Genomic DNA, 26,801 nt, shown 5'->3' on the forward strand with positions numbered 1-26,801 from the left:
GACCCCACCTGTCACTGGGGGGCCTCACCTGTCCTCAAGGGACCCCGCCTGTCACTGGGGGGCCTCACCTGTCATCGGGGGGCCTCACCTGTCCTCAGAGAAACCTCACCTGTCGTCAGGGGGGCCTCATTTGCTGTCAGAGGACCTTACCTGTCATGAGAAGGATCCCAACCGTCATCATGAGGACCTCACTGGTCATCAGGGGAACCTCACCTGCCATCACGTGAGTGGCATTAAACTCTTTCCTGCCCCGCTCCACCACCCACCCCCATCTCCACAGGTGCATATTATCAGTGGGTGCTCCTGTGAAACCAAGTCAGTCTCAGAAAGAATAAAAGGTCTGTTTTAATTAGCCAGTAAAATACATCGCACATCATTAGTATCTTAGAAACATTAAGTTACAAATTCATGTTAAAAATTGCAGTTTGGAGCAGCCTAATAGTTGTGTGATGCAAGTTTCTTTTTTGCAACATTTTCTTCCACCATTTGTGACAACTGCTAACATTTCTATCTGCATCTGGATCTCCAGTGACAGATGGCACAGGGTACTGGGTCCCAGGGGTCTGAATGGAGCTCTCCAAATTCAGGCTCGGCCTGGCTGACCTGAGGGCGTCAGAGGCAGCAGCTCTGCCTGGGCCTGGCATCTGCTCCCGAGGCCGCCCAGCGCTGGCCCAGCGGTTCCCCCTTCCTTTTCTCTCGGGGACTTGACTTGGCCGCTGTGAGACATGCCCATTCCCTTTTTTGTCACCCATTGTCACCAAATTTCTGCAAGAGAACCCCTGCCCCCAAAGATCGAGGCCGACCTCAAACTGGGATCTCCGTGTGGTTCTGACCCTCTGAACAGGGGTGATACCAATGTCAACGCTGAAACCAGGAGGCCTTGTGTTGAGGCCTTGTCACCCATGAGACACACCCATTCCCTTTTTTGTCCTAAGGTGGCACCTCCCTTGAATGGTAGAGGCTTGGATGTTGCAAGTTATTAATACTTCATATCAAAGAGCTAATTTAAAACGGTTCTTTAAAAACATTAAGAAAAACAGCTTGAAAATACTGCACATTTCCATTTTTACAAACTTCCCCAAACTCCCACCAGGGTGGCATTCTGCTTTAAGTCCCACTGACAGCAAACAACACAGCTCTCCTTGATGCGGCAGTTGGGTGGACGCATTTCAGCAGCGAGGTGGGAATGAAGGCTGGGACCCCCAGGAAATCTCTGCAAGAGGACCCCTGCCCCCAAAGATCAAGGCCATTCTCCAGCCGGGATCTCCGTGTGGCTCTGACCCTCCGGCCAGGGGTGGCACCAATGTCAAAGCTGAAACCAGGAGGCCCTGTGCTGGTGGCCGCCCGGACTGCAGGCTCGCAGGAGAGTAATGTTCAGGAGGTCCCTGGTCCAGCGGAGCAGAGCCTTAGTGCCGCAGAGACAAGCGTGCGTGTGACCCGGGCACGCGCCCTGCAGGCTGTGGTGTTGCCAGCACCGTGTTCCGGGAGGGCCAGCTCACCTGCCACCGACGTGACCAAGTGCGCGGCCACCCGGAGTGGCCCGGGAGCCTCAGGAGTTTGTGAGCCGGACGTCCGATGAGCTGCCCTCTGGTCTGGTTCTCTCCTCCCCCAGCAAGGCTCTTTCGGCGCAGCTCAGGGCCGTCCTGGGAGAGCTTGTGCAGAAACCTCACATGGAATGGGCGGGGGTCTCAGACTGCTGCCTGATGTAGCTCTGGAAGCTCTTGTCTCCAATGGGATGCTCCCTACAGGGTGTGGGGACAGGAGCGTGAGCACGGGCTGCCTCGTGCCTGGCATACTTCTCAGCTCTCACTGCCTGCTCCTACCTTGGCTTGTGATGCACAGAAAATGCAGACCAGCAAGGGAAGCAATCAGCCTGAAAGCACCCAGGGACGCGCCCACCGTGAGTCCAGTCCCAGAGGGTGGGGTTCGTCGTGCAGGCGTGTGCGGACCGTGAGCTCCAGGAGCGGCCACGCGGTGCCACGCCCCATTGGCTACGGATGCTGGCACAGCTGTGAGTCACGGCTGTTTCCAACATGGCAGGTCTGCCACGTTTAGGAAAAGGCAGCATCTTCACACGGCTGGCGTGGGCTCTGACAGAGGGTGTTAGAGGGTCTGGAAGGTGATGCAAGTGTCTGTGGAGCCGGGAGCAGACACGGTTGGCATCCCCGGAGACGCTGGGCACCTTCGCAGCCTGGCCAGAGTCGGGGTCTCTTCCAGAGGCCCCCTTCCCTTCCCAAACCAAACCCATGCGCTCCCTGGAAGGAAGGGGGAGCAGGGAGGGGGGCTGGGCCCATGCCAGGTGTGTGCTGGGTGAGCTCTGCATGGGTCTGTGGGCTCCAATGCTTATGGACTCTCAACACCGCACACTCAGAGCAGGAGGACAGGGACCCTTGGCTGAGCCGCCTGCAGCCAGTGGCGTGGAGCGCAGGTGGCCTGGCTCAGCCTGCATCTCTGCTGTCCGTCCCTTCCAGGACGTGGGGTGGGGTCCACGGCCAGCCTGGAGAGAGGCTGAAGGTGGCTCCTGGAGGCAGGGCCGCTGGCCCAAGGAAGCCTAACTTCAGGAGCAAATGGTTCGGGAGGCAGGGGGCCTGGGGGCCTGAGGGTCTGGGGGTGGGGGTGGAAGGCACTGCTCTGGGACACAGTCCAGAGGGACCTGCCCTGCCCACAGGCACGGGGTCCAAGGTAGCGCCCCGGCTCCCCGCACCGCCGAGACCCCACACTCACTGGCTGCCGTACTTGGTCTTCTTGAACTTGTCCCTTTTGTACTGCGCATGCTCCTGCTCCAGGGCCCCGACCCCGGCGATGACCTGCTTCAGCGTCTTGTAGGTCTCCTGGGGGTCGTCGATGATGAACGTGGAGTACTCCTCCAGCTCTGGCCCGTCGTACACAGATCTGCTTCCGCAGGCCTCTGCAGCGCCAGGGAGGGCTGAGGTCAGTGTGGGCGGCCCAGACACGCCACCTCTGGAGCATGTCAGGAAGGACCAACCGCTCGTGCAAATGCACACGAAACAGAAGCCGCCAAGAGCCAGGCCGCCCCTGAACTGCGGAGACGCCCGTGGGCTGGAAGCAGCCAGGGACCTCAGCCTGAGGCTCCGACGCTGAGTACCAGGCCCCAGACCCTCTCTAGGGTGAGCTGGCTCTGTCCTAGCCTGGGCCAGGCAGGGTCGGTTAGTCTGGAGAGATGTGCACAAGGAAGCCCCACCTGAGGAGGGGTGCTGGGTTCCATCCCTTTTTACGAGGATGCCCCACAAGGGGCACGCACAAGCCACAGGGTGGTCAGGAAAGCCTTCTGCTGGCAGCTTTCTAGGACACATTGCCCCACCTGCTCAACAAGTAACTTCTCCTAAGACCACCTCACTCTTGCTGAAGACCACACTGTGGCCTCCAGGACCCCATCTGACCCCAGACACCTGAGCTGAGTCCTGCACTCCCGCTGCCTGGCCCAGGTGAACCAGCATGAGGCCCCTCACCCTGGTCTGGGATGCAGAGCATCACCACCATCGTCATCATCACCACTGGTAGCACCATCATAAACTTCATCATCAACATCACCATCATCACCATCACTGTCACCCTCATCATCTCATGTCCTCATCACCAACATCATCACCCTCATCACCTCATCTCCAGCATCATCACCCTCCTCACCTCATCTCCTCCATCGCCAACATCATCACCATCGTCACCACCACTGACATCACCACCATCACCTTCATTACCATCACATCACCATCACCACGTCCATCATCACCATCACCACCACCATCATCATCATTACTGTCATCACCATTGTCACAGAAAGCTTCACTGCCTTTACTGACTCAGAAGGAATCTCCTAATTCTTACTGAAAAATCACGAGTCTGTGCAAAGGGAAACTGAGATTTAAACTTTCAAGGGAAAAGGGAACACGGTGTGAGGAAGATGACGGTTCCACACGTAAGGGATAAAGAAGCAGAGACCTGGGGGCACCAGGGTCGGGGGGACACACCGACTGACGAGCCTGCGTCAGCCTGCATCTGTTCCCCGAAGCCCTGCTGTGCTAACTGCTTGGCCTGGAGCAAGTCACTGAAGCGCCGAGCCTCAGTGAGCCCTGCTGGGAGACGGGGCTGCTGAGAGCAGGATGGGAATCACGGAAGGACCACACTGGGGAGGTGGACAGGGGTGGAGACAGGGTGCAGGCAGGGAGACCCCGAGGGTGGGGGGCGGGGGTGGGGACAGGGCGCAGGCAGGGAGACCTAGGCCACCTTAGGATGGGTCTGCGTGAACTGCTTCACAGGGTGGTCGGTGGGCCTCTTCCTGGAGGAGGAAGTCGGAGCTGCCGGGTGGACGATGTGCCAGCTGGTCTTGCAGGGGATGCCAATGTGGCTCTGAATTAAGGTCTGTGTGCTGAGCATTGGGGCTCCCCAGGTGACTCAGCAATAAAGAACCTGCCTGCAATGCAGAAGACTCAGGCTTGACCCCTGGGTCGGAAAGATTCCCTGGAGGAGGGCATGGCAGCCCACTCCAGTATTCTTGCCTAGAGACTCCCACGGACAGAGGGGCCTGGCAGGCTGCAGTCCTCGGGGTCGCCCAGAGTCAGACACGATTCAAGTGATGGAGCAGCAGCGGCAGCGCCCTGCACCGTCCCAGGGCGTCAGGGAGCACGGCCAGGGTGACGGGAGCACGCTGGGAGAGGCTGGGAGGAGGGCCCAAGATTAGGCTGGGGGAGCAGGTCTTAATTCTGAGCCCGATGTCAGACACCAGACTTGTGACTGGACCAAAAACAGACCCTGAGTATCCGGAGGCCAGGAAGCTCACCCACTCCCCAAAGCGAGCCTGGCAGCGCTGGATTTCGTGCTGATGCCCGCCGGCAGCGGGCATGGTTTTATGAAACAGCTCCAGGAACAAGGAGAAGCACGGGACAGACGCGGACAGGCCAACATGCGGACTTGCCGATGGGCCAGCCACATCCTGAAGACCAGAGGGCGGCGAGGTAGACTCTGCCAGGTGACAACGGCGGTAAGGTACTCGAAGTCGGGAGGACACCCAAGGGCCAGGTGACGCAGGACGCAAAGACCCACAGGCCCAGTCACACATCAGTGTCTGCGCCCCGAGACGGAAGGTCAGGCCCACCCGGTCGCAGGGCGGACGGCGGCCCTGGGCCTGCGTGCAGCGCTGCTTTGCGTCTGGAGTCACTCCAAGCCCTCCCCAGGCCCGGATGACCGGGTCTGTGCCTGGGGCACAGCAAGGGTGGCCAGTCACCATCACCAGGACCCCGGCTGCACGGCTCTGGCTGGCAGCCGGGGCCCCACGCCAGCCCCTCAGCAGGGATCCTGCCAGCACTGGTCTGGGCCCGCCTGCCCGAGGACCCGGCTGCACCATCACCAAGCTCCCGGGAAGCACTGAGCGGGGTCCATGCGTGAGGGTGGGGGACGGGTGACAGCGACACAGCCACCTCCAAGCCCCGAGAGGCTGCTTCTCCAGGGGAGCGGCCTTGGTACAACAGGAGCCCACAGGCTGAGTGCTCAGGGTGGTCTGGCGAACACAGACAAGATCCCAAAGGGATGAGAGCCTCTGAAGGCAGACTGTCGGCCTCAAGGAAGCACTGAGGTTCCAGGCAGAGGCCTGAGGACCGTGGAAAGTGACTCAGTGCTTCGGTGCCTTCATGAAGTGAGGGACACGGTCCCCAATCCTACTGACATCCTGTGTACCCTGCTTGTCAAGATCACTGCTGCCCAGGAGGGAGGCGAGGGCCTCAAGACCCCTTTCCCTCTGCTGGGCGTCCATCCACCCGTCCGGCAAACAGGTGCCGAGTGCCTCCTGAGTTCCGGGTGTGGGGATGAGTCACACCAGCCTTGCTTCTCAAGGCTCATGTGCATCACAGGTGAAGTGCTCTGAGACGACTATCATCGCAAAGACAGAGGCGAGCACAGGCCGTTGGGCGGAGGGGAACCTGCAGGCCGCGGGGCAGTGAGACTGTGGGTGCGTCGGGGCAAGAGCACAGAGGTCGCAGTGTGGCGCTGTGCAGAGGGAGGTGGGCCTAAAAACAGCGGGCGGAGCCCACGGACAGGCAGCCACGTGCCTGTCAGAGCAGGCCGCACGGACACTTCCAGGCCAGACCAGCGGACAGCAAGGGTCTGACAGTCTTGTTTCCAGGCTCCTTCTGGGGGGTTTCAGGGCCCACTGCAGGCTGTCTGACCCCAGCTCTGAGAAGCACCGGCCCTGGGGCACGGCTGGGGGATCCGTCCTGCATCTGCCTCTCGTGACGCAGCCCAGCCAAGCCCCTGGGCCTCCTGACTTGTCCCACCTACACTGCTTGGTTCAGTAGGGCAAGAAGAGCAACGAACACCCAGAGAGACGCAGTTGCATCGACACGCCTGGAGCTGCTGGGCAGGCACACACGCTCACACACGGGTCCACACTCATGTGCACACACTCACACGGGTCCACACACATGTATACACGCACTCACAACTGTCCATTCATGCACACACGCTCACACACGGGTCCACACTCATGTGCACACATTCACACGGGTTCACATACATGTATACACGCACTCACAACTGCCCATTCATGCACACACGCTCACACATGGGTCCACACTCATGTGCACACACTCACACGGGTCCACACACATGTATACACACACTCACAGCTGCCCATTCATGCACACACGCTCACACACGGGTCCACACTCATGTGCACACATTCACACGGGTTCACATACATGTATACACGCACTCACAACTGCCCATTCATGCACACACGCTCACACATGGGTCCACACTCATGTGCACACACTCACACGGGTCCACACACATGTATACACACACTCACAGCTGCCCATTCATGCACACACGCTCACACACGGGTCCACACTCATGTGCACACACTCACACGGGTTCACACACGTATACACGCACTCACAGCTGCCCATTCATGCACACACGCTCACACACGGGTCCACACTCATGCGCACACACTCACACGGGTCCACACACATGTATACACGCACTCACAACTCTCCATTCACTGTCCATTCATGTACACATGCACTCACAAGTGTCCACACTCATGCGCACAACATAAAAGGCCCACACTCACGCGCATGCACACACACACACGCACACACACACACACATGGGTCCACACACATGCTCATGTCTCTCTGGAAAAGGAAACCCTCTGGGGGCATGGGAGTTACTAAGACATAGGACCTTCTCAAGAATTTTGCAGTTCTGAGGCTGCAAGCTAAATCCCATCTTAAAATTACCCACAGAAACTGTTACTAAAGTAACTCTCCAGAATAGCCACCAGCCTGCAGAAGCCTCCTCCACCCCAGCGCTGTAACTGAGTGCTGTAACTGAGCACTGTAGCTGAGCGCTCCCCCAGCCCCGCCTCACCTTGCATCTTCTCGAGTTTGCTCATGTACGAGCTGAAGAGAGAGTAGATACGTTCGGTCTCTCGGTCCCCGTCGATGTCCAGCTGGATGTTTGCTGGGAGGCCGCTGCGCAGACACATGAGTGGGTGGAGAGGAGGAGGGTCAGTTGTGATGTCGGTCACTTAGCGGCCCCTAAGGATGGAGGACCCGGCCCCTCGCTGACCCCTGCTGGGGCTGGAGCACCGACTGGTCACGACCTACCCGGTGCAGGGGGAGCAGCCCGCGGCCGTGTCCGAGGAGGCCCTGCAGCACAGCCAGTGGCCGTTCAGGTAGGCGGACGGGTGGTAGACGGCCAGGCGCTTCTGGTTGCGCTGGCTCACTTTGGTGAGGATGTCAGTCCAGGCTCTGGCCTCCACGCAGTTGCTGGCCTGGATGTACAGCGCCCGCTCAGGCTGGATGACCTGGAACATCTGAGAGCAGGAGGGCTCAGGGGGGCGCACGGCGGAGCCCCCGGCCTGCACCGCGAGGGCCGCCACCGGCCGTGCCAAGCTGCCCGGGCTGCGCGGGGGCACGTTGAGGCGGCAAGGCTTGGCTGGCTCAGCCCTGCTCAGCTGGGTCGGGCGCTGCCTTTCCTGGGCCCCAGGTGCACCGCCAGCCAGCCCCCGGGATGGCCGAAGTGGACGTGGCCGTTACACAAAAGTGCCGGCTTCCCTGGGCCTCCTTCTTCCTTGAGTGAGACGGACTTTGTGCAAGACATGCCCCAGCAGAACTGTCCAGCCTCCCATCTGCATCCCCAGACCGGCTTTAGGACCAGTGCACATGCTGTTGTCCATCTGAGAGGCGCCCTTCTCAGCCTGCCATGTCAGGGGCCCCCTCCTCCGCCCCCCCAGGCAGATGCTATGGACCCCCTGAGGCTTCTCAGAGCCTCTGTTGCCTTTCCTGTTTATCATTCACTCAACAAACATTCCTGCGTCCAAGGCATTGTCCAAAGTTCTGGGGACTCAGTTGCCCAAACGGAGTTTCTGCTCTTGTGAGCGTCTAGCCAGCCAAAGACAAGAGTGAACCCAGGGCACAGGGGCTGTGGAGGGAGGAGGGCTAGGGAGGGTCAGGAGAGAACCTCTAGGTAAATGGTCCTCCAGCTGCGATCAGACGGGTCACCTGGAGTTAACTGAGCGGAGTGGGGGCAGCGTGCAGCAGGGGCAAAGGCCTGGGGGCGGCCAGAGCTGGGCACCTCCAGCAGACACAGCCGGGCCGCCCACAGAAGAGCAGGGAGGTCGGCAGGCTTGGCCCCGGGAGGGCTGTCAGGCTGGACTTGTCAGACGGTGCAGGGGGCCAAGAGTTAGGGTGTCAAAGTCCAAGGTGGCCTTTGCAAGGTGGGGGGGGTGTGCTCACAGAGGAAAGACAGAACAGGATTTGGAGGATCCCCGGAGGAGCTGGAGCTCAGGTTCCCGAGAGAGTAGCCAAGGCTCCTCTGGCTGGCCCTACCCACACAAGCACTGTTGCCCAGGCCGCAGACTGCACAATCTGTGTGCAGCTGTATCCCCGACAGAGGCAGCCCCCTGGGGGAAGGCACTCTGTTCCAATCCCCCCCATGGGCTGGACCCTCCAACAGGGCCTGCACACCCCAGGCCTTCGAAAACGTCTCGCAAATGGAGGAGGACGCTGGCCTATAGTTAGCTCGTGGGAACACCTCTGGGGAGGCAGCAAGAGAAAAGAACTCTGAAATTAGGAATTTCCTCTAATACTTCTCATACTAATTCTTCTAATTATTACCATTAAGGACTCACTCTACACCTGATGGAATTAGCGACTCTAGCTGCTTCAGGGTACGGTTCCACACCGTGTCCCTCCCTGGTCCTTGGGAGTGGGCTGCCCCCAGCCCCATCCTGGGGGCACCTGTCACCGGCCTGGGGGGTGCCGCGATGCTGTGCAGACACACACAGGGCAGGACAAGGGCGCAGACCGCCCTCGCACCTGCCACGGGGCCACCTCCCAGCCCAAGACGTCACCTCAGGTCGCCCTGGGGGCAGGGAGGAAACCAAGGTCAGGAGCCAGCGCGGGATGAGGGCAGCTGCCGCTGACCATCCGCCTAGCCAGCACTAACTCTCTGTGGCCACGGGGCTGGCCTCAGACCAGACAGAGGTCAGGCAGACCCACCCTGTGCAGCTGGAGGCAGCTACGTAAACCAGACCTCCTGCAGGGGCCCAGCGCGGGGCGCAGACAGACGTGGGGTAGGAGGACCAGACTTGGTCGGGGTCTCTGAGCCGGGAGAGGGACTAGTGGACACCAGACGCTCGGGCCTGGAGGGGCTGCGGCAGCAGCTTGAGGCAACAATGGGGAGGCGGGGAGGCGGGTCTGGGGCGCCAAGGTCAGCCCAGGCCGGTCCTGCCCCCACGCAAGGGGGTCAGCTCCCAGCCAGCTCCAGGTCCTCCTCCTCGGCATGGTCATGGGGGAGTGGTCCCGAGACACGAGGGAGCTCAGTGACCTCAGAGGACACAGGACGCAGATGCCCAGAGCCTAGAGGGCACCCCACTGAGCCCCGAAGGGCATGGGAGGCAACGTGTCTGAACACTGAAATGAAACCCCTCCTCACGGGAGGGTCCCTTGTGCAAAGGGCTCCAGATGACCACCCTCGGTCAGGCCTCCTCAGGATCCTGCTCAACCGGAACGTCCCCAGAACCATAAACCATGACGACCCAACACATAAAGGGGAACCGACTATGCGGAGGCCCCTGCTGAGCTCCGCCTGACGTCCACTTGGCCTGCGAGCGCCCTGAGGACGACCACTGTCTGGCAGAGGAGAGCGCAAGGCGCTGACCGCCTGGCCAGGTGGCTCCTGCCCGCTCCACCCACCTGATGAAGGGGTGTCCTGGCACCACCGTCCTCAGGGAGACCCAGTGGGGCCGTCTCTCCTTCCACCCAGCCCTCGGGACACGGAGACAAGCCACAGAGAAGAGAGGCTCAGCCTGGGGCTGCTGAGCAGATGCTTACAACCCCGAGGGGGCTTCGCCCCTGACGGCTGGGCAGCGGAGCCCACGCTGTTCGCCACCCTCCGGTCACAGTCAGGGTCTCTCAGGAAGACCAGTGAACCGTGTGTGGGATTTCAGGTTTCATCTATCAGTATTTACACCCCATCTGCCTTCAAAAAGAGTGCACGTGACTTACACAAAATGCATCTAATGAAACTGAAAAAGTATAAAAAATATTTTAAAAGTTAGAAACAGAATTAGAGAAGAGAAATGGCAGCAGACTCAGGATAAACAGGACCTAAGTGTGCAGATGTTCTGAGGAAGACAGACAACCCAGAAAAGCCCTTGGATGGGGCTCCGGGAAGACAGCCGAGGGAGGTGGGACGCAGGGCCAGGACCCCACGGTGTCCGCACAAGGCTGCAGGGACCTGCCGCCCGGAGATGAGCCCCTAGGAAAGCGGGTCGTCCTGGCACCCAGTGTGGCCCCTGTGCCCCCCTCGGAGCCTCGCAGGGGGCCGGGAGGGGCAGGGTGGCCGTGTTTCCTCCTCCCCAGCGTGTGGCGCTGCTCGCCAGGCAGAAGCCAGGCACTGTCCTCCACCCCCACGGTCCCCACAGTGTCAGGGGAGCAAAGGCAAAGCGGGGGTCCCCAAGCTGTTTGCCAGCGTCCGGATGGTCAGCAGAGGTGGGCCTGTGGGAGGTCCATCAGGATGGAGGGCCCCACAGCCTCCGCCCAAAGCTGACTTTGGGAGAAACCCAATGGGTCCTGGCCGACCCGATGGGCAGGGTGGGCTCTCTGCTTCACAGGTCCAGGAGCAGACCAGGGCCTGGGGTGGGGCGGGGTGGGTGCGGGACTCACATTCTTCATCTTGAAGGACTCCTCCTCCAGCGGCTCCACGGCCAGGATGTTCTCGATGGGGATACTGTAGAGAGGCAGGTCCCCTGCGGCAGAGCACGCCATGAGCGCCAGGAGGGGCCGGTCCCCCCGCAGGCTCCCACGGGCCTCAAGTCCCCTGGGGATGCCCACCATCCAGACCAGGCCACCCATACGGGACAAGGGTGTCCAGCCCGAGGCACGTCACCCAGGCCACCCTCTCGGAGCCCCCACCTCCCATGTAAGGAAGCAACCTGGAGCCCCACGGGGCCCAAGGTGAGGCTCTGATCCCTTGGAATAAAATATGCGAAAACAAGTAAAAAGTGACCTTGTCTTGTTACCTTTGCTTTTCTGGTAGGTAAATTCATGGTTTGTCAGGCGGAACCATCTTTTCTTAAAATTCTTCATCCCAAATCGTTTTCTCCCTTGTGCCCTCTTAATCATGAACCTGCCGTGAACAGGCCAGTTTGGTGGGTGAGTGGCCGAGGGCTGGAGCCAGGGCACCTGCCTGCCCAGCCCCGCAGGCCAAAGTCACAAAATCTGAATAGCTCGCCACTTCCACTCCTGTGACATTTGATGCGGATTATGGGGTTTCAGTATCTTATTTCCAAGACACAGGATTTAACAATCAAAAGATGACGGCCTCTACTTGTGATAAGTTTAGCCCCTGGGCTGGTGTCAACTGTCAACCTCAGGTTGCGAGTTGCTGACAACCCTGGTCTCCCAGAGCTCCAACAAGGAGCCCACCTCCTACCCTCAGAACGTGAGCTGAAGGTGCTCCCAGAGCCAGTGCGGCAGTAGGTCCCGGCCCCGCAAGCATGTACTGGAGGCAAAGACAGCAGGAAGCCAGGGGCTCTGGGCTGCGTCCTGTGCTCTGGGCCCCGGTGGGGGACGCTCCTGCATGGGGGGCTGACGGAGGGCAGGGGCCCTCACTCTGCTGAGGGAGCCACCAGGCAGAAGCCTCTGACTACTTGGGGGCCATTCAGTCTCCCCCCATCCCCCGCCCTGCAGACGGGTGTTTCTCCCCTCGCAGCCTCAGCAGAGAACAAGCACAGGGGTGTGGCTCTGAGGTGTCTCAGAGCCACAGACCAAGGCCCCAGGCAGCTCTGGACGCCCCTGGCCCCGCAGGCAGGCCCCCTGGACGCCCCTGGCCCCGCGGGCAGGCCCCCTGACCCCGGCAGCTCTGGACGCCCCTGGCCCCGCGGGCAGGCCCCCTGGACGCCCCTGGCCCCGCGGGCAGGCCCCCTGGACGCCCCTGGCCCCGCGGGCAGGCCCCCCGACCCCGGCAGCTCTGGACGCCCCTGGCCCCGCGGGCAGGCCCCCTGGACGCCCCTGGCCCCGCGGGCAGGCCCCCCGACCCCGGCAGCTCTGGACGCCCCTGGCCCTGTGGGCAGGCCCCCTGGACGCCCCTGGCCCCGCGGGCAGGCCCCCTGGACGCCCCTGGCCCCGCGGGCAGGCCCCCCGACCCCGGCAGCTCTGGACGCCAATGGCCCTGCGGGCAGGCTCCCTGGATGCCCCTGGCCCCGCGGGCAGGCCCCCTGACCCCGGCAGCTCTGGACGCCCCTGGCCCCGCGGGTAGGCCCCCTGGACGCCCCCGGGCCCGCGGGCAGGCCCCCCGGCCCCGAGCCTCCTTCCTGCGCCTCACCCTTCCTTAAGCAGGATGGGCTGCTGCACGCTCTTGGGGTCTCTTCTCCCGGAGGATGAGATCAAATCCAGGAACTGAAGTGGGACGGAAAGCAGACAGTTACGGGGAAACGGCAAGAACTGCCTGGGCACCCTGCGTCTCCTGCAGCCAGAGGCGAGGTGGGTCTGAGCGCAGGTGCAGGCAGAGCCCCTCACGGAACCACAGAGGCCGGGCCCCACCTGAGCCTGCCCCTCCCGGGGAGGTCTCCCCGACCCAGAGCCGCTCCTGCTCCTGAGAGCTGCTAGGCCCCAGGTGACTCGTGGAGGTTCACCTTCCCCTTTCCCGGAGCTCGAAGCCACCCCGGCTCCCTCCCAGCTCCCCACCTCCAGGTGTGGCCCCTCGCGGCCTCCCCGCTCAGCTCAGCCTCCCACCAGTCACCCACCTCCGCCTCTGGGAGTCTGTGTAACTGATGCTGAGACTTACGTTTTTCACCGCGTCAGCGTACTTCTGCTCATTGAAGAATTCGTAGAACGCAGCCATGTAGGACTCCTTAAAACTGGCCTAAAACAGAAAAGGTCACTTAAACGAAGCCCGAGGTCGCTTGGCCCAAACCTGAAAGACCTGGAGTGTGGACGCAGCAAGCCTCAGCTCGGGGCTGAGAACAAGAGGCCGGCATCTCTTTCCAGCAGTGCGGAGCGCAGGCACGGCCCTGCTGCAGAGGCCTGCCGCACGCCACAGGAGGGGCTCCACTCAGGCTGTGCTTAAATGCCAACTACACAGGGTCCTGGTCCTGGGTGAGACCTGTCACGCATAATTCAACACCCTTCGCGGGCATGTGGCTTCCAGATGCACTGCTGGGATGGGGGGTCCTCACTTTCAAGAGTCAGGTCAACGGCAGGAGGAACCTGGGGGGTCTCTGTCCACATGAGTCACTTTATTACAAGGGGATCTGTGTGGACCTCAGCCCGGCAGGGGCCCGCTCATTGCTTCTGCTGACAGATGCTGGGCTGACGGACAGACGGAGCATGGGGCTTGGGCCTGCTTCTGTGTGTGTCACTTAGGTTCTGAGAGAGCTGAGAAAGGCCTGCAGGGGCCGCTGTCTGCAGGGCTGGGGGTGGGGTCACGCGGGGCTGTGGACATAGGAGAAGGGCAGGGGCGGGGGCCCCTGTGGGTCGCGGCTCTACCTTTTCCCGACAAAGCCTGACGGGCCCACCTCTGAGGAGCAGGCCACGTCACAGCCCGTGCATGGAGGACGCAGCACCCGCACCACGGCCCTCGTGTGTGGACCTCAGAGCCCCGCAGTCAGTCTCAAGGAGCCCCCGTGAAGGGGAGACAAACGAGCTCGGGCCTGGGGAAGGAGGGGCTGCCTCTGGCTGTGTGTGAAGGCTTTGGTCACTGGGCGGCGCCTCAACTTCCTTAAAGTGCTCAGGCTGAGAATGCCCAGCTGTGCAGTGGGGCCGGGTAGTGTCTGCTGCCAAGGGCACACGTCTGCAGATCCACATACAGCAGTGGGAGTGCCAGCCACTTACAGGGGACAGTTACCATGCACAGGCAACACCACAGTCCACAGGGGACGGTCACCACCTACAGGGACAGTCACCACATACAGGTGATGTCACCACCTACAGGGACAGTCGCCATGCACAGGAGACACCACCACCCACAGGCAACATCACAACCTGTAGGGACAGTCACCACGTACAGGTGATGTCACCACCCATGGAGGACGTCACCACCTGCAGGGACAGTCATCATGCACAGGAGACATCACCACCCACAGTCAACATCACAACCTGTAGGGACAGTCATCACGTACAGGTGATGTCACCACCCAGGAGGGATGTCACCACCTACAGGGACAGTCGCCATGCACAGGAGACACCACCACCCACAGGCAACATCACAACCTGTAGGGACAGTCATCACGTACAGGTGATGTCACCACCCATGAGGGGAGTCACCACCTACAGGGACAGTCACCACGTACAGGTGATGTCACCACCCACGAGGGATGTCACCACCTACAGGGACAGTCACCACATACAGGTGATGTCACCACCCACGAGGGATGTCACCACCTACAGGGACAGTCACCACATACAGGTGATGTCGCCACCCACGAGGGATGTCACCACCTACAGGGACAGTCGCCATGCACAGGAGACACCACCACCCACAGGCAACATCACAACCTGTAGGGACAGTCACCACGTACAGGTGATGTCACCACCCATGAGGGGAGTCACCACCTGCAGGGACAGTCACCACGTACAGGTGATGTCGCCACCCATGAGGGATGTCACCACCTACAGGGACAGTCGCCACATACAGGTGATGTCACCACCCATGGAGGACGTCACCACCTGCAGGGACAGTCATCATGCACAGGAGACATCACCACCCACAGGCAACATCACAACCTGTAGGGACAGTCACCACGTACAGGTGATGTCACCACCCATGAGGGGAGTCACCACCTGCAGGGACAGTCACCACGTACAGGTGATGTCGCCACCCACGAGGGATGTCACCACCTACAGGGACAGTCGCCATGCACAGGAGACACCACCACCCACAGGCAACATCACAACCTGTAGGGACAGTCACCACGTACAGGTGATGTCACCACCCATGAGGGGAGTCACCACCTGCAGGGACAGTCACCACGTACAGGTGATGTCGCCACCCACGAGGGATGTCACCACCTACAGGGACAGTCGCCATGCACAGGAGACACCACCACCCACAGGCAACATCACAACCTGTAGGGACAGTCACCACGTACAGGTGATGTCACCACCCATGAGGGGAGTCACCACCTGCAGGGACAGTCACCACGTACAGGTGATGTCGCCACCCATGAGGGATGTCACCACCTACAGGGATAGTCGCCATATACAGGTGATGTCACCACCCATGGAGGACGTCACCACCTGCAGGGACAGTCATCATGCACAGGAGACATCACCACCCACAGTCAACATCACAACCTGTAGGGACAGTCACCACATTCAGGTGATGTCACCACCCACGAGGGATGTCACCACCTACAGGGACAGTCGCCATGCACAGGAGACACCACCACCCACAGGCAACATCACAACCTGTAGGGACAGTCACCACATACAGGTGATGTCACCACCCACGAGGGATGTCACCACCTACAGGGACAGTCGCCATGCACAGGAGACACCACCACCCACAGGCAACATCACAACCTGTAGGGACAGTCGCCATATACAGGTGATGTCACCACCCATGGAGGACGTCACCACCTGCAGGGACAGTCGCCATGTACAGGTGACATCATGGCCCACGGGGGACAGTCACCACCTGCAGGGACAGTCACCACATACAGGTGACATCACTGCCCAACAGGACAGTCACCGTGTATAGGTGACACGACATCACCACCCATGGGTGACGTCACACCTTCAGGGGATGCCACCACCACCTGCTGTTACTCTTCCTCCCAAAAGGCGATCTTACAGCCTCATATGGGGGGGCCAGGTGGTGACTCTCCTCATCCTATTATTCCACATCCTCCTTTGTATTGAAAAGAGAATTAAAGTCAGTGACTCACAGACTTGGACTTGGACAGACTGCCTAGAGTCTGAATGGTCTTCGAAACAAGTGTCAGCGTCCTCGATGTCTGTGGGTCCTGCCAGAGACAAGAAGGTGACGGTCTCTCAGACGAGTTGTGCTGAGCCCAGCACTGCCACCAATAAAAGGAAGCACATCCCTAAAAGCGGTCCCGTCGCGCCTGTCATCCATGAGGGAGCAGCTAAACACAAGCCTGCTGGATTCACAGGTCCCTGCAGACCCTCCACCTGTACGGCTGGGAACTGCTGAAAAGGCGGGTCCTCGGGCCACTCACGCCCAGCGCTGCCAGCCAAGGGGCCGGTCTCTGGCCCCATCTCCCAGGACCTGCCCAGGGGCCCCTCGCCCTCCACACTGCTCAGAGGCTGAACTCAAACCCAGGAATGGGCCACCATCCTGGGCTTTCCACCAAGCACTGGGGCCGCCTGGCGCATTGTGCATGAGGGTGTGGGCCTCGCTCACGGTCATGGTGGGAGTTCACATGCTCACCAAAAGTCCATGCTGACCACCTGGCCTGAATATGACTTAATATACCCAAGGTCAGGGACACTGTCTTCCCATGGTGGGTGGGGTGGCGTCAGCCCTCAGCTGAAGCCCTGGTCACACCATCCGACGGTTTTAATGACATGACTTAGATCAGAATGTCTCAGCACCTTCTGGAGATAAGGACTTGAGGGCCTGTGGCTCATCCATAACTCAGTTACCACGTGGAGCTGTCTCTGCACCTTCCCCAACTCGGCTAGCAGCACCTTCCCTAACCCCTGTGGGTCCAGGGGGCCGGGGGGGTCAGGGGGGGCCGGGCGGGTCAGGGTCAGGGCGGCCGGGCGGGGCAGGGGGGGCCGGGGGGGTCAGGGCGGCCGGGCGGGGCAGGGGGGGCCGGGGGGGCCGCGGCGGCCGGGGGGTCAGGGCAGCCGGGCGGGTCAGGGGGGCCAGGGGGGTCAGGGCGGCCGGGCGGGGCCGGGGGGGCCGGGGGGGCCAGGGCGGCTGGGGGGGTCAGGGCGGCTGGGCGGGTCAGGGGGGCCAGGGGGGTCAGGGCGGCCGGGCGGGTCGGGGGTGCCGGGCGGGTCAGGGCGGCTGCACAGGTCTGGTTGACTAGTCCCCGTGTGCTGTGCCTGAGGCTCACTCACCGTGTGGTGGGGCGTGAGCTGGAAGAGGTTGGGGGACAGGATGGCCGGAGCGAAGAACCGCAGGAAAATGAAGCTGCTCACAGCTGTGTACCGTACATCCAGGTCATCTGTGGTGCAGACAGACAGACAGACTTGCCTGGGCTTCTGGAGCCACAGGGAGAAACCAGGGCAGGGAAGAAAACAGGAGCCACAGGGACACAGCTCGGCTGGGAGCTGCGACTCCCTGGGCCGGGCTGGGGTCTGACCCCCCAGGGGCGGGTACAGATGGGGGGTAGACAGCGGGGGCGAGCTGGGGTGCAAACGGGGCCCTCCACGCTGGCGCCCGACCCCGCCCAGCAGCAACGGCCGGAGGCCTGACCCTGACGGGGCCTGCCTGTGGCCTGGAGGCCTCTCCGTGAGCGGTCCACGAGCACTCACCCTGGAAGCGCTTGGCGGCCGCCTCCCGCAAGGAGAAGAAGATGTCGCACATGACGGTGGGGCAGCTCACCCCCGACTCGGTGATGACGCTGAACACGCGGTCCACGAACTGCCGCAGGTTCTCCTGCAAGGCGCGGGGCAGTGCCGGCTGCACCCAGCCATCCCGGGGCTGCGGAGCTGGCTGCTTAGAGCCCCGCGGCCCCCGGGGCCCTAGGGAAGACTTCCCGCCACGGGTCAGGGCCAGCGCGCTGTGGAGTCCAGACCCTGCATCCAGCCAGGGAGGGCGGAGGGGCACGTTGTGGCCCCTCCCCTGCCGACCAAGGGCCCATAGATGGCCACGGGATGTGACCTCCAAAGGCCAGGACCCCTCTGGGCTCTTTAGAGGCACAGAGAGCGTGAGCCGCGGGCCGGGCCTGGAGCAGTGTGGCGGCTGGAGCCTGAGTGGCCCCCACAGCGCTGCAGGTCAGGCGCCCTGGCCCCACACCCCGCCCATCCCGAGCGTGCGGCAGGGCACGCGGGCCTCACCATGTTGCTCTCCAGGCTCTCACCGTCCTTCAGCCTCACGGGGTCGATCTCACAGGACTTGTGACTCTGGCAAATCTACAAAGAGCGTTTGGGACAGGCCACACATGAGCTGATCTGGGGCCCAGGCGGGCGGAGGTCCTGGTGGGCCTGGCCAGACCACGGAGTGCCGGCTCATGGGGGGTGAGCTCCCATGGGTTCACTCACGGGTCACCCCAAGGCACCCTCAGGGCCGGTTCACGGAGCAAACCGGAATCTAGTCTCAGTCCTCGCAATTGAAACGGTTCTGAGGAAACACCCCTCCGGGAAAGGGGACCCAGAGGAACGGCCTCTAGGACTGGGGAAGGAGGTGTCCTTCCGCGGGTCCTCCTGTCTGAGCGGAATGATGGACTTTCTGAAGTATTTTTCTAATTTGAGAAAATGAGGGAGGCTCTGGGATGCTCAAAGGCCCCCTTGGGAGGTGGGGGAGGCCGGCGTGGCGGCGACAGCTCTGGGCTCCGGGGGCGCCCGGCCTCCCCTCCTGCTGGCCCTCACCTCCTCTATGGTGGGTTTCAGGGTGACGTGTAGGTACTGCATGCCCGCCAGCTTCATCGTCTCATCGATGCACTTGGATGTCAGCGAGTTTCCTCGGAAGATGGTGTTGGGGTCCCTAGAAAACAGCACGGATAGGGAGGCGTCCAGGGAGTGGGGGGCCGCCCTGACCGGCGAGCACCTTGCAGCAGCGGGGGTCCAGGCCTGCCTGCTGCATAACGAACCCCCCCCCCACCACGGCCACCACGGGGCCCCCAGGCCCTGCACTTCCAGAGCCGCACCTCGTCTTCAGGGACGCAGGACAGCACCAGGGGCAGAGGGGGGCCTTGCCACAACGCCACAGACACGTGTGGGTCTTTCTGAGCCGTTGGTCCCGGCAGAGCCCACCTCCTAGAACAGCTGCAGGCCCTGGGGAGCAGGGACCCGGCCCCTGACCCGGGCTTCTTGCTCACCCTGCAGTCCTGACCTCGGAACTGAGCTGCCCCCAGGCACTCGGCTCCCCGCTCGCCCGCCCCCCAACTCGTTTCCAGGAGAAGAGCCAGAGTGTTGGTGAAGTCCGCTTGGCTGCCTGCAGCTGCCTGGGCCCCACCCAGCCCCGCATGAGGCCGGGACCCCAGACGGCCTCGGGCCCGGCTGGCACTCACTGGGTCCTGCGGACCTCGGCGCTGGCGATGGCACTGATGAACGGCACCACCCGGCCGTAGTGCAGGAAGAGCCGCACCAGCGGGATGGCCGCCTCCTGCTTCTCCCTGCAGACCTCGCCCAGGATGTGAGCCGCCGACGCAGAGACAGGCTGGGGCAGGGTGCGGGAAGTGAGCCCCCGACCGCCCAGCCCGCTCCCGGTGCCCCGCCCACCGCCGACATGCAGTACCAGCCGCTGTGCAGAGGGCCCACCCGCAACCCTGGGGCCACAGTCAGAGGCACCGCACGTCCTGGGCCTGCTGGGTTCCCGTGACTCCTGTGGGGTGTGGGGGTTCCCATGACCCTCCTGTGGGGTGTGGGGTTCCCGTGACTCCTGTGGGGTGTGGGGGTTCCCGTGACTCCTGTGGGGTGTGGGGTTCCTGTGGCTGTCCTGTGTGGTGTGGGGGTTCCCGTGACTCCTGTGGGGTGTGGGGGTTCCCGTTACCCTCCTGTGGGGTGTGGGGGTTCCCGTGGCTGTCCTGTGGGGTGTGGGGTTCCTGTGGCTCTCCTGTGGGGTGTGGGGGTTCCCGTGGCTGTCCTGTGGGGTGTGGGGGTTCCCGTGGCTGTCCTGTGGGGTGTGGGGGTTCCCGTGGCTCTCCTGTGGGGTGTGGGGGTTCCCGTGGCTCTCCTGTGGGGTGTGGGGTTCCTGTGACTCCTGTGGGGTGTGGGGGTTCCCATGGCTGTCCTGTGGGGTGTGGGGGTTCCCGTGGCTGTCCTGTGGGGTGTGGGGGTTCCCATGGCTGTTCTGTGGGGTGTGGGGGTTCCCATGGCTCTCCTGTGGGGTGTGGGGTGCCCATGACTCCTGTGGGGTGTGGGGGTTCCCGTGGCTGTCCTGTGGGGTGTGGGGGTTCCCGTGGCTGTCCTGTGGGGTGTGGGGTTCCCGTTACCCTCCTGTGGGGTGTGGGGGTTCCCGTGGCTGTCCTGTGGGGTGTGGGGGTTCCCGTGGCTGTCCTGTGGGGTGTGGGGGTTCCCGTGGCTCTCCTGTGGGGTGTGGGGGTTCCCGTGGCTGTCCTGTGGGGTGTGGGGGTTCCCGTGGCTCTCCCGTGGGGTGTGGGGTGCCCATGACCCTCCTGTGGGGTGTGGGGGTTCCCGTGGCTGTCCTGTGGGGTGTGGGGGTTCCCGTGGCTGTCCTGTGGGGTGTGGGGTTCCCGTGACTCCTGTGGGGTGTGGGGGTTCCCGTGGCTGTCTTGTGGGGTGTGGGGGTTCCCGTGGCTGTCCTGTGGGGTGTGGGGGTTCCCGTGGCTGTCCTGTGGGGTGTGGGGGTTCCGGTGGCTCTCCTGTGGGGTGTGGGGGTTCCCGTGGCTCTCCTGTGGGGTGTGGGGGTTCCCGTGACTCCTGTGGGGTGTGGGGGTTCCTGTGGCTGTCCTGTGGGGTGTGGGGGTTCCCGTGGCTGTCCTGTGGGGTGTGGGGGTTCCCGTGGCTGTCCTGTGGGGTGTGGGGGTTCCCGTGGCTGTACTGTGTGTTGTGGGGGTTCCCGTGGCTGTCCTGTGGGGTGTGGGGGTTCCCGTTACCCTCCTGTGGGGTGTGGGGGTTCCCGTGGATGTCCTGTGGGGTGTGGGGGTTCCCATGGCTATCCTGTGGGGTGTGGGGTTCCCGTGGCTGTCCTGTGGGGTGTGGGGGTTCCCGTGGCTGTAGTGTGTGGTGTGGGGGTTCCCGTGGCTGTCCTGTGGGGTGTGGGGGTTCCCGTGGCTGTCCTGTGGGGTTTTGGGGCTCCCGTGGCTCTCATGTAGGGCTGTGGCGTCCCCACCCCCAGTAAAGGGAGACAGACAGTCCTGAGCACTAGGCAGGCTGGGAGGTCTGGACTGAGGGCCGGGGGTGGGGGCAGGCTGCCAGGTGCCGGGCGGAGGCGGGCAGGGCCATGGGGGCCACGCAGATACCTCCACGTCCGCAGACCTCAGCAGCAGGTCCCGCAGGGGGCTGTAGTAGTCAGAGGAGAAAACGTGGTCTTCCGTGTAGACCACATTCAAGCGCAGGGAGCCCAGATCCCCTGGCTTCAAGCTCTTGCTGCCATTGTCCCGAGGCTGAAGGAAGTACCTGGTGCGGGACAGACGGACGGTGGCATGAGGCCGCTGCTCCCCAGGGACTCCGCTGCAGTGGTCCTCCTGACGTGGGCTGGGTCAGCGTCTGAGGTGAGAGGGCTCGTGGACACTGCAGGACCCACCTCCCAGGGGCCACCCCGACCCCTCCCACAGAGCCCCTGCACCTGGGGCGGCCCCCACCCCATCCCCCCAAAGGGTCTGTATGGGGGGTGGCCCCCACGGTCGCTCACTCTGGGCTGATCACAGAGCCACAGACTCAGAAGGGGGGTGTGGGGTGGGAGGAACAGACAGGGCCGTGAGCAGTGCAGGAGACTGCAGCAAAACCATCTACCCTGGAGAACGACCCCTGAGAACGGCCTTTCCTGAGCAGCGCTGGGTGGAAAGACGCTCAGAAATGGACATTAGTGGGGAGGGAGGGCTCGTGGTATGGGCTGGGTGGCCCCAGGCACAGGGCACCCAGCGGTGCTCCTGACAGATACCCTTGCCCTCCCGGCCCACCCATGGCCTTGCAGCACCCAGCTGCCCTGAGCTCCCATGCCAGGCAGCCTGAGGTACGAGCAACTGAGGCACTGACCATCTGCTGGCCTCCCGTCCAGCCCCATCCCAAGGCCAGGCTGTTGGTCAAGCAGGGCTGCCTGGGAACTGAAATAGGAATTCCAGTTTCCTGGGGCGGACGCTCCCTGGGGCACAGCACCAATGTCTGCCCACGTGTTGGCAGGTGAGTAGGCTCTGGGGTGAGGCGTGAGGTGAGTGGTCTACGCCTGCCCCCACCCCAGTGGTGGGCCGGGGCAGGGAAGCCACTGTCGGGGCAGAGCCTGTGAGCCTGGGGTCTGCTCCCTCCCTGTGACATGGTGACGCAACCCGTGGGCCCAGGAGCCTGGGTGGAGGCAGGAGGCAGGGGGCGGGGTCCTGGTCTCAGGACACCTGAGGGCCCGTCTGCTGGCACCCAGGGCCGTGAGCACAGACGCTGCCGGGCCGCGGGGACCTCACCAGGCTTCGTGGGGGCTGGACTGCCGCAGCACCTTCAGCGGGACCCTCAGCTCCCCAAGGAACTCATCCCCGAACTTCAGGTTGCTGGCGTTCCACAGGTCCACCCTGGAAGGCAGAAGGCACGAGGCCTCTGACCAGGCGGCCAGGCAGCGGGAACCCCAAAGCCCAGAGCTGGAGCAGGACAGGCCAGCAGGCCACTCTGAGCACAGCTGAAGCCTGAGGTCCAAGCTGCTCAGGCCCTTGGCAGGAGAGCTGCTCACCCAGAGCCCCACTCCACGGGCCTTGCAGGACAGACCCCAGCCTGTCCCCGACTGAGTGTCAGAATCTCGGCTTCAAGGGAAATCCTGACCCACAGGAGAGCAAGCTTACACGGTGTCACATCTGGAGAAGCCCTATGGTTCTCACGAGCACAGTGGTCAGACCCACTGTGGCCACCCCAGACTCAGGCTTATGATCTGTCCCCAGACCCGGGGGTGGTGCGGCAGCCAGGGAGGCAAGACGGCTGGCGAGGCCCAGAGGGATGCTGGGCTGTGCACTAGAGGCCCCACCGCGGGGCCCCGAAGCAGTGCAGCCGTGTGCCAGACCAGGCCTCACACACAGAGGGACTTGGAACCTTTGCTCTGCGCCTGGGAAGACATGCAAGGTGAACACAGACCATGTGGCCTTTAGCCACCACCCGCATCCTCATGTTAAAATGACCCAGAAAACTGATGTTCCTGTCTATAGATGAGAGAGTTAAATCTTAGGTAGGTTGATAAGGAGTCCAGGGCCTTCTAGGAGGAGAAAGGGACAAACATTTTTTTCTACATTGCTTTATCTTAGTCACACAAGATATTTTATCTTAAACTCTGAGTTGTTATAACAACAGTCTTTAAGACTAACTTTCTTTAAGCCTAGAGCTAATGATTACACAACAATACAACAAAACAATTCGTCTTGCTCCGGGGTATGTTTTCCCTAAAGCTCTGTACTAATGATTATATAACAATACCTTGCTCAAGGACACGTTTCTTTCTCTTAACAGGAACCTTCTGACTAACCTTGCTATCTCAAGAGTATGTTGTGGGAGTGGGTCTGACAAAAGTACATAAAGCCTTGATCAGACTAGTGAGGGGGGCACTCCCCATTCCCCTTCTGAGGTCTGTGTCAAAAGCTTTCTCTCTCCTTTTTCACTGTAATAAAACTTCTGCCACACAAGTGGCAGAGTGATCAAGCCTGGCCCCTGGTCCCGAAGCTGAATCTTTGGAGGTTGCGATCCAACATGGTTCACCATAAGGTATCACAGATGTTGCCCAGTTTCTATAGACAGAACAGGGATCCAGCAGGAGATAGCAGCCCAGGCACACCGCCTGGGAAACTCAGCCCCGAACCCCCACTCACCGAATCTCCAGCTTGTCCACGTCCTCATCCTCAAAGTCGAAGTGGGACTTGCGGCTGTAGCTGCAGGGCCTGGTCACCTGTGGGGACGAGAGCACGTCAGGCCTCCCTGCCCCTGGCCCCCTGCTCACCCCTGCACACGCACCCCGTGAGGGAGGGCTGGCCACCTTCTCCTGGCTACAACAAGCGCATCCCAGGATGGCACTGGTTCTTCATCCAGGCTTTCAGGCTGTGCCCCCAGCCCCTCACAAGCGCCCAATGAGGCCAGCATTGCCCATCCTCTTGAGGGCCCAGGTGGAAGAGGCCAGTGAGCCCTGCACATCCTGAGCCACCCCTCCAAGTTCATTTGCAAAGTCCCCTTCCACCTTTCCACCCTAGCGTCTCCAGTTTCCTACAGCTCCAGTGCTCCATGAACTTTCCAAGCCCCACTCCGGAAGCCCTGCCCACTGCCCCTTGGACGGTGGTGCATCCACTCTGCTCCGGGAGCCCGGATGCCATATCGCCACATGAGGGCACGGCTGCTCCGCCCTCCCCGCGCTGGGCAGCGAACCACGGAGATGGCAGTGAGATCCTCACGCTCACCTATGGTGACCTTTGTGGGGGGACAATGGCCCCTTGAGCGTTACTGGGGCTGGCACCTCTGAGCCAATGGTTGGCAGTTCTGTGCCAGCCTGGCCCTCACCCACCAGCCAACTGGTGGTTCTGGTTCTAAGGGGCAGTTGGGGGCTCTCGTTTGAATGCACCACTTCCACCCCAAAACCCTCACTACTTGTGGTGAAACAAGCTTCCCTCTGCTGCTCAAGGGAGACTGGGTGGAGCAAAAAACCCAAACCAAGCCAGCCAAAAAACCCCAAAGTCTTGGTGATTTGGAAAGTGTTGATTTGTCATCATTCAACACAAAACCAGGTCGAGCTGGAAGCAGCAAACAGCCTTTCTGCCCAGGGAAGGAAGGCGCTCCTGGGAGTTTACATTGCAGGGTGGGAGGGACTCCAGGTGAGGGACAGCACCCCAGACCTCGCTGCAGCAGTGACCGGGGGCCCCTCTGCCAAAGACCCTGGGCGTGGGTATCGATCGTGTTTGTGCCACTGAAACACTGACCTCAAAGTAAAACACTTCATCAAACTGCGGGTTGTTAGTCTTCTTCTTCACCTTCGTCTTCTTCGCTTCTGACCTGCGTTTGAGGAGAAGGATCGGACGGAAAACACTCGATGCTGATCCCACCAAGGCTGGGCCCTCCAGGGCACAGACCACACAGGCTGTGTCTCCAGCGCCTGGTGGTATGCAAACCAGGACCCTTTACTGAGCCAGAGACGCCCACGTGAAGAACAGGAAGGCTTTCTTCTTACAAACTTTAGGCCATGAAGGAAACAGAAGGAAGCGAGACCTACACAGCCTGCCTGGCCCACCTGCTTTCCGAGGAAAGCCCCGCCTCGGCGACCTCGCCCTCTGCAGCCAAGGCGGTACTTGCCTGCACGGTCCCGCCAGGGTCACTGTGGCGTAGGGGTCACACTGCCCGTTCACGATGGGGAGGCCCTGGCACTCGAGGATGCTGAGGAGAGAAGTGGGGGTCAGGAGGGCACCTGAGGCCCAGGGGCCATCTCTCATAGCCGCCCTGAGGTCTGAGGGGCAGACATCTCACTAGCTCAGGTCAAGAGTCACAAGTCCCTGCAAAGTGCTCCCTGGGCTTCCATCTAGTGAACAGAGATGGACACCCTGGTCAGCGGGCAGCAAACACCTGGGGGCAAGAGGAAGTGTGTGTGTACCCATGGGAAGGACAGACACGCTTCCAGTGTTGGCTGGAAACGGCACAGTGTGAGGGCTGAGGGTCGTGTTTACGTGGGACTTTCTGAGGACCTGACCCAGGAGGCAGCCTCTCAGACGGCTCTGAACAGGTGAGAGGCGCCAGGGTACAAAGGAGTTCCTGCAACAAAGACCAGTGGTCGGAACATCAAAAGGTCACTGTTAATTAAACTCAGACACCTTGGGTTAAGGAGTGCTTTTCCACACATGGGAAGATATGGGTGGGAGTCTGGGCTCACTGAGATCATCCCTCTGATGGGCACCTCGGCTCCCTGAGGCCAGAGTCCTGGACTGTCCACCCTGAGACCCTCGAGGTGGGGGTGCTGCTGGGGGTGGCTGCAGTGGCTGCTGGCTTGGAGGTGCAAGGTCCTCTGTTTACAATACGACAGGTGACGTCCTTTGTCCACAGCGCCAAGTTCCCTGAGCAAAGCCCTGCCTTCCATCCCCAGGAGCTTGAGAGAGGTCTATGCAGCCCTGTCAAGCAGGAAGCGGGACTCGGTCTGTGCTCTCGGGGGGCCTGAGGGCCCAGCACTGCAGGGGCTCCCAGCCCTGGCCTGTGTGCTGCCTCCAGCGTGCTCCTCGGGCTGGGAAACCCCATCTCGGGCTTTGCTCCATCAACTGCCCTGGCTCCTGGCTCCCTTTGGGTTTGGATCGTGGTCACGCCAGCTCTTGGACCGCCCTTGTCCATCACCTGTCACCCGGCTCTGCTGCGGGGCAGGCCTTGCTCCTGTTTGAACTTCTGGCCGGATGCTGGATGCTGTGAAACTCACACTGTCGGTGCCCGGATTCTGCGCTCCTCTGTGCCGTCAGAGGTTGTGGTCTCTTGTTTGGAGAGACTGCTCTGCTGCTCTGTCCGGGAGGTGCCGGTGGCCTCGTCTGGGGACAGTCT

At 61.8% G+C, this 26,801-nt stretch overlaps 1 protein-coding gene across 1 annotated transcript in view; it reads right to left on the bottom strand.

Annotated features, from left to right (window-relative positions):
- Positions 1-327: 327 nt before the first annotated feature.
- The window catches only part of RASA3 (RAS p21 protein activator 3), an 85,383-nt gene continuing 58,909 nt past the window's right edge, over positions 328-26,801 (bottom strand). The window contains exons 6-24 of the mRNA XM_065901743.1: positions 25,581-25,661; positions 25,211-25,283; positions 24,116-24,192; positions 22,736-22,840; positions 21,584-21,740; positions 19,670-19,818; positions 19,029-19,143; positions 18,498-18,572; positions 17,973-18,096; positions 17,556-17,662; positions 16,412-16,489; positions 13,312-13,389; positions 12,850-12,923; positions 11,546-11,652; positions 11,190-11,272; positions 7,626-7,834; positions 7,387-7,490; positions 2,725-2,908; positions 328-1,742 (exon numbers count right to left, since the gene is read on the bottom strand). Of these exons, the coding sequence (XP_065757815.1) occupies positions 1,667-1,742; positions 2,725-2,908; positions 7,387-7,490; positions 7,626-7,834; positions 11,190-11,272; positions 11,546-11,652; positions 12,850-12,923; positions 13,312-13,389; positions 16,412-16,489; positions 17,556-17,662; positions 17,973-18,096; positions 18,498-18,572; positions 19,029-19,143; positions 19,670-19,818; positions 21,584-21,740; positions 22,736-22,840; positions 24,116-24,192; positions 25,211-25,283; positions 25,581-25,661 (2,056 nt within the window). The 3' untranslated portion in view covers positions 328-1,666. The remainder of the gene's footprint in view (positions 1,743-2,724; positions 2,909-7,386; positions 7,491-7,625; positions 7,835-11,189; positions 11,273-11,545; positions 11,653-12,849; positions 12,924-13,311; positions 13,390-16,411; positions 16,490-17,555; positions 17,663-17,972; positions 18,097-18,497; positions 18,573-19,028; positions 19,144-19,669; positions 19,819-21,583; positions 21,741-22,735; positions 22,841-24,115; positions 24,193-25,210; positions 25,284-25,580; positions 25,662-26,801) is intronic.

Source organism: Muntiacus reevesi, chromosome 11, assembly GCF_963930625.1.
Source record: "Muntiacus reevesi chromosome 11, mMunRee1.1, whole genome shotgun sequence".
In the NCBI taxonomy this organism is placed as follows: domain Eukaryota; kingdom Metazoa; phylum Chordata; class Mammalia; order Artiodactyla; family Cervidae; genus Muntiacus; species Muntiacus reevesi.